At 31.3% G+C, this 7312-nt stretch overlaps 1 protein-coding gene across 5 annotated transcripts; it reads right to left on the bottom strand.

Annotated features, from left to right (window-relative positions):
* Window positions 1-20: 20 nt before the first annotated feature.
* Window positions 21-6239, bottom strand: olf186-M (Ki-ras-induced actin-interacting protein-IP3R-interacting domain olf186-M). 5 transcript variants are annotated; one of them, XR_016316371.1, is made up of 6 exons: window positions 5917-6007; window positions 5030-5493; window positions 4743-4898; window positions 4491-4584; window positions 2903-3268; window positions 21-2628 (listed from the first exon to the last, which is right to left on the bottom strand). XR_016316371.1 is itself a non-coding variant. In XM_089701500.1 (6 exons), the coding sequence occupies exons 1-6, from the start codon at window positions 5978-5980 to the stop codon at window positions 3232-3234; spliced, it is 900 nt and encodes a 299-aa protein (XP_089557626.1). In that variant the 5' UTR covers window positions 5981-6013; the 3' UTR covers window positions 21-3231. The 5 variants fall into 5 exon arrangements, 3 of the variants coding, with proteins under 3 accessions (XP_089557626.1, XP_089557627.1, XP_089557625.1); XR_016316372.1 differs by having other exon boundaries at window positions 21-269; window positions 321-3268; XM_089701500.1 differs by adding an exon at window positions 3858-3942 and having other exon boundaries at window positions 21-3268; window positions 5917-6013.
* Between the last annotated feature and the right edge of the window lie 1073 nt (window positions 6240-7312).

Consider the following 7312-nt stretch of genomic DNA (forward strand, 5'->3'; position numbering starts at 1 on the left):
GTTAAAATAAAAACATCCAATAAATATAAAGAAATTTAATCACTCCATAACAACAAAGATATTTGCACTAAAAGTATTGCACATCTAAAAAAATTGTCGAGATTTATAAAATTAGTTAACTATGAATAATTAAGTAACTTATAATGAGCAAAGTATAATAAAATTAACAATATAGGAAGTACAGAATCCTCCAAAAATTCTACTATGTTAGATATTTATATATTTGATTAAGGCACGGATCAATCAAAATATTAAGATTAATTATTATTCTTTTAATTAATACTTAAGAAAAAATAGGTTTAAATAATAATAAAACATACTTACTTTTTCTCACAAAAAAGAGCGAAATGGCAACATAAAATGGAGATTTTTATTCCATAGGACAAAATATAATCTACTATCACAATGGTTTCTACATTATCTAATTATCTCAGAATTTAATTTGAACATCTCACTATACTACATTGAGATAATATTAATATGGAGACGACACCGCCTACATCACTTATGTTCCACTCAACAAACGTCATGTGACGTATGTTGAGCGGTATTTTTTAATGGTTTTAAAGTGAAACGCATCAAGCATGCCTTCGTGTGCGTTACGATATTGCACAAATAATACAAATAATACGGAAAAGTGCAAAGGAATAACTTTCATCGTTAAGTACCTAACTAAATAATAATTTTTAAAACTTAGTTAGAGCAAAAAAATGGCGCACAGATTTTGTTCGTGGTGTCTCCTCCATACGTAGTAATATTATCTCAATGCTATACTATAATTTTTTTGACATTTATACATTTAAGAACTGGTAACCAGAATAAAAAGAAACCAACTAAATAAAAAACCACAACCTAAAAATTTGTGAACTACATTGTACATTATTTTCGGTCATTAAAAGTTGATAAACAAATTGTGCTATTGTAAAAACATTATGCTTGTAATTTACATTATTATAATATGTTATATATTACAATTTGCACACCTAAAAATTGTTGTTATTTATTGTTGACAAGTTAGACTATAGGATCTAGGTATATTAAGCACACAACAGATAAATCATAAAACATTTCAAAAATTTTTTACAACTTCTAATGACACGTTACTGTTATAAAAATTGAGGCAAGTTTTATGTAAAGTTTAGAATGTTACAAAAAATAAGTCAATCAATTAAGTATCAGGAAATAAGTACAACAAGAAATTCGAATTCAGACTTAACTATGTATATTACCTATGTACTTATTCAAAAATATTTAATATTGATATTACATACTTACTTATAACTAGAAATGTATATGATAAATCTTTATTTATAATAATATGAAAAAGGTCATCTCTAAAACATTAAAAACTTATTAAGTAAACATTAAATAAATTCATTAAGCTAAATTATTATGTCATAATAATTATAAATATATTTACTGGTTGCTGCAGTATGGTCAGATAATTTTTAAGTATCTCTTGGATTAAGAACTAAATTACATTGAGCCACGATGCTTATACTATACTTGAGTCAGTAAATTTAAAATTACAATAAGTCATTATGCTCTCAATGGCCTCTATGTTTGGCATTAGTGGGTTTTCATTTTTAAGTATTAGGCTATATCGTTGATTAGCGCCAAGATTTTAAGTGCGCAATCTAATATTTTATTCGTGCTCATCGTATTGTTTTTATGCTGCAGCCACACTATGCTCCTCGCGCTGTTCATCGCGCTGCCGTTATTCGCCGCGACATTGCCCTCTCTGGCCACTCGCGCAATAATCGCGACGCTCCTCACTTGTCATTTGCAATGTCTCACACAATGGTCGTTGAAACGATGGCAGCGTGCGCGCTATGCATTTTTAGTATAGCTAATTAAAATATGTATTATATAGCTAATTGTAATATATATATATATATATAATATAGGTAGTCAAAATAAATATACATCGTCGTCGTCGTCCTCAAACATAAAAAAATTATAACACTTTTTCATTTGACCATTCCATGCTTGGCGACGACATGATTTCCAATTTTGCATACGTGTGCGTCTTGCGCGAGCGCTCGATGTGAAATTGCGAAGTGCGATCGCGTGATTACATGGCCAGTCATTCGCACTCGTATTGCCGGTCCTTTGACTCGCGCGCAAAAACCGACAAAATAGGGAGCAGTGAGCAGGACGATGAGCACGACGCATGACGTGACGAGGCATGACGAGTAACGTGGCAACTGCCTACTTTCCTCGTTACTTCCTATATCAATTACCACTCGTCGAGTGTGTGGCCGCGCAGTTAAACGTTATTATTTTTTCTAAACACAGTTTAGTATTAGCAACGCAACTTTTACACAGCCAAATCATTAAAAATGATAATATAATTTGAACCATTATAGGTATTTTTTTTTTCACTCACTGAAACATGATGTTCTAATGAATAGTAATAAGAATACATTTATATATCATTGTAAATATTTTGAGATATAAATATTACTTTATGATTAATAATTCATTTTGTATATAATATGGTATCAGTGTGCTCTCAGACCAAATTCTCATCAGATCTACAGATAATTTACAAAAAAATATACCTTACATTATCTCAAAACAATTTTTATCTAATACCATGTCTATCAAACTATTTGCACGGTAGTACTAAGGCGCGGGACATATACAAGCGGCGCGGCGCGCCGCGGGCGCGCCGGGAGCGCGCCGCGGGCGCGCTGCCGGCGTGCATCGGGTGCGCTATTGGCATTTTGTATGAAATAATTTTGGAAAGGCGCAACCTTGGCACAACCGTGGCGTGCCGTCTCGACGCCTGTCCAAAATTCTTTCATACAAAATGTATAAGAAGGACGTGGTGCAAAACAGATTCAAGAGGTGCGCTTATGGCACGCCCGCGCCCGCGCCGCTTGTGTTTGACCCGCGCCTAATGAAGAATATTATGTTTTGAATTGTCAGTTGAGCCTACAAAAAGTTATTCTATATCACGATTATACGAATTCAATACTTTACTAATTAATTTACTTTAAGGGATCTGTGTTATTGGTTTGTAAATGCCATATCGTTCAAAAATTTAACTAACAATAGGGTAGATTAATAATTACGGATTTGTTAAAAATAAATCAGGTGCTCCGAAGTCTGGCAGCTATATGTGCGTGAATGGCAGGCGCGCTTCGCATGTCGGCTATTGAATGTCGAGCTTTTGTTAAAGCTTCTTGACGACACTCTTCGTCTTGTAGCAAACAATCTATTATTTTAGCTACAATTGTCGATGGTGGAACATGGGGATTCCCTGCAATTAATTAAGAAAGAAATAGAAATATGTATATTCAAAAATAATGTATAAGGGTAACACCGCTGTACGCTAGTATCAAAAGTATTGGATTGAAATTGGCAATTAAATTGATAAACTTTGAAGATTTCATTAAAATAAACATCAGGAATCAAACGATATTAACCAATTGAAATCTCTTTTCTCTGAGGATATTTTTGTATGAAAAATCCCTTTTTTTTAGCATTCGGTTTAAGTATTCAAAAGTGTAAATCATAAACACAAAGCAGATTATTTCAATATTTACAAAATAAGGCAACTGATGAAGTAATTCACACGATAAACATGTTCTATCTCATTTTCATATTGTTGTTTCCTTAACACAGGATGATTCATCATTATTTATTAATATTTAATTATTATTATCATTATGTATGCTACACAATTAATTGCCAAAGATTAACAATTTCAGCTTACATCCATATATTATTAAGACTAGGTTAATGTTGTAATATTACTGGAAAAAATTGTATTGGATATACCTCCAAATTTGATAAAAATTATTACATAATATAATATGTATTATAAAAACAAATAACAAAGTACTTACTGTACTGCAATCTGCGGAACCTGGTATGAGATGTGATAGTTAGATGCTACTGGTTTCATAAACCGACACACTGGAGTGCAGTGCTCTGTTAGTAATTTTGTTAGTATCATTAGTGAACACATTATTGTTATATTAAAAAGCCTTCCCTGTTTGTTAAAATAATGACCAGAATATTAGTAAATACAACACATTATAATTATACCTAGTATTATCATGATGAATATAAAATCATAACTTAATATAATTGACACATGTTGAAATTGAGTAGAATAAAAAACAGAATATTTTTTTCACTTTTTTTTTAATTGTAATTACTAATTACCATGATAAATGTTATGTTGATGATTATCAATATAATTAGTAGTAATTGAGTAATATTTTTTCCTATACAATAAATTAAGTATGTTTTTCATTTACAATTTGTACAATTGTAACTGTAAAAATTGTAAATGAAAAACAAATTATATAAGCATTTGGTTAGTATTTATAAATAGGATTACAAAGATAATACACCAGAAATATTTAATGTAAATAATGTTCCAAGCCCAGGAGATACCCAAAAGATAAATTTAGTAATTATAATTTTTTTTATATGAAATAATACGAACATAAAATATGTCAAAAAGTACATACCAGTTAATCCTCGGTAGCCAAACACTCCACAATCATGCATTTTCATGGAGTGCTGTTCGTTTTTAATAAATTGCTCGGTGCTTATTCCTTGCAACTGCAAGAAAAAACATATTAACTTATAAAATCACATATAATTTAGAGAAACAATGTTAATAAATGATTACAAAATTTAACACCTTGTTTGTCTATGATATGAGAAAAATAAGGATATTGTTTAATGGTATATAGGTAGGTAGGAAATGTAAAACTCACCTTTGATGGCACTAAAAATCTGTCAGGTATTCTCTGAAGTTTTTGTTGCTTCTCACTTGGACCAAAGCCCAATGCTAATAAAACAGACTCGGCATCAACTTTTCTTGCTCCCAGCACATTTAAAACAGAACTGCCACTAGACCCACTGGCATCAGACTGAAATCATGGAAAATAAAATAAAATCTAAATTACATAGCAGTATGCAGGGCATGATAAATTATCTTAAGTAAATCAATGTTCACAAATTATTAGTTAAGTTTTTATCAGCAATAACTTTCAATACTCACTTGCAGTGACTGATCTCTTAGTAAAGGATTTTTAATTCTAGGTGAGCAACCTTCAGACTGAATGGAATGATCTCTTTTTAATTTTATTTTAGAGCTCTTTGATTGGACATTAGTAAGGACTCCACTCTCTAAAGATTTTCTCTTCCATATTTCTTTTGTTTCTGGAATATCCAATGTTTGGTCATCTTGTAAAATATCATGGTTAGCTTCAATTACTGTGTTTTCAGTGATGGTATCTTCAGCCTTGATATCTCCAGAAACTGTTCTTGTATCAACTTCATTTTCATTAGTTCCATTTAAAGTGATTGCGACATTGGATTCAACTTGAGTCTGATCATTGTCAATTGGCAGTGAGTCCAGCCACTGCTGCACCGGGCTGCTACGACGCATGTCGTCAATAACTCCACTGAGCCAACCGCGTACTTTCCGTTCTAATATTGAGGAAACTGATTCATTGAAAGTATCTAGAATAATATTTATAAATGTGAAATTGTTTATTATGCAAAATTTAAATTTAATCTGCATTTACTCTTATTAATACCACATAATTTAAACATAAGTTTATTATCATAAGTCTTGGATTATTCTACGTTAAATAGTTTACAGGTATTTCGTTCCTACATTATATACAAATACCATATATTATGATTCCATTATTTATGATCATAATATATAATATCTTCACATTAGAAATGACATGCACAGATGAGAACTATCATAAAAAGTTCATGACTTCACTATCACAAATTATCTTCATTTGCACATACAGCTCACAAAACAAACATTTAGTACACGACTAGTACATCTTTTCGCATATATACATACTAGTATACGTATTAGTCTATGCTACTTTTAATGGAACTATGCAATGATTTCACGAAACAAACCTTGCTTTGGATCCATCCTTTTAATATAAAAGGCTGCATGCAATAAAGGATTTGTTAACTGCATGCGAAAATTCTGGGATTTAATGTTTGATTCAAAGTGAAGGTGAAGAAAAATTGTACTTACCACTTAATTTACAATTTTTTTGACATGTATATGAAATGAAATAAGCACTATTAAACTCTCCTCTTTTTTTAATGTACAATTCTTCGAAGAAGTAAAATAAATTAATATTCTAATATGTTTTTTTTTATGATGAAGGTCCTATGAATAAAGATTGAATTGAACTTCAGCATAAAAATAAACGTCAGTCGTAAGCTGGGACTCTGGGAGCTGTGCTGGGAGCTGTCAAGTGTCACTGACAAGCTTACTGACAAGTGACATATTACATAGATAATCTATATACATCATACACAGATCTTATTATAGGTAAAAGCACAACTATCCGTTTACAAAGACGTTATACAAATAACTAAGGCTGTTTTCCAATTACAGAGCATAATGCGACTCAGTGCCGCACAATGCCGAATTATGCTGATGCTTAATTGGAACGTGAAACGCACCAGCAGGTTGCGCTAAGTTCAGTGTTGAAAAAAAAAATATTCATAGAGTTAGCAATAACCTCATAAAGTGGTATACATAATAATTGGTTGAAAAATATTTACGGTTATTTTAACATTAACATTAACATTAACATTTTTTTCAATGTTTGTACCTTCATCCATACTTATATTTATTTTTTTAACATAATTTGAATTAACTTTGATTATTTCGAAAAAACTACAATGAAACGAAAGCTTTAAAATGTTTTCCAACAATTAATAATTACTAACAATAAATCGATTGCACGCATCAATTCACGCGCATTACTTTTTCTAGTGCTCGATTGTGCGAAGCGTTGCTGTAGTTGGAACGTTCAACGTTAAGCATTATGCCGCATAATGCGCTCTAGTGCTGTAATTGGAAAACGGGGTAAACTGTACACCATGTTAAATAAACGGTCCCACTGAGAGCTTTCTTGTCCCCAACTTGTCTCTTTCTAATTAGGTGACCATGGCTTAACAAAATATGGGAGAAATTGCTTGAAAAGCGAACGAGAAAAAGGTCCTGTACATATTATATTGATGATACGCTACTTAATGTATATGCAAAAATAAACTAAAACATAGTGTACGTATAATATGTTACCTTATTTAAGTGTAAATACCGTAAGTAATAATTTCAATACATAGCTGAATAATATAGCTTTTATCGTACCTAATGAAGCCTTTTATCTTACAAGCGAGACCGTCTCGCTTTTAAGTCTTACATAAAATAAAAAAATACCGATGAGATGGTACAATGTCAAACAAAATTCTTGGTCGCCCTAACTACCATTATCTTATGACTGTTCTAGCA

Source organism: Colias philodice, chromosome 12 (genome assembly GCF_061535455.1).
Source record: "Colias philodice isolate Cphi_HAF_F1 chromosome 12, ilColPhil1 Martin Lab GWU primary, whole genome shotgun sequence".
NCBI classification, from domain to species: Eukaryota; Metazoa; Arthropoda; class Insecta; order Lepidoptera; family Pieridae; genus Colias; species Colias philodice.

Excerpts from the sequence above, each read along its gene's own strand:
- olf186-M (XM_089701499.1), bottom strand. The coding sequence starts at position 5,980 with ATGCAGTTAACAAATCCTTTATTGCATGCAGCCTTTTATATTAAAAGG. Across the intron at positions 5,494-5,916 it reads AAGGATGGATCCAAAGCAAG|ATACTTTCAATGAATCAGTT; the intron begins GTTTGTTTCGTG and ends ATATTATTCTAG. Across the intron at positions 4,899-5,029 it reads TAAGAGATCAGTCACTGCAA|TCTGATGCCAGTGGGTCTAG; the intron begins GTGAGTATTGAA and ends CCATGATTTCAG.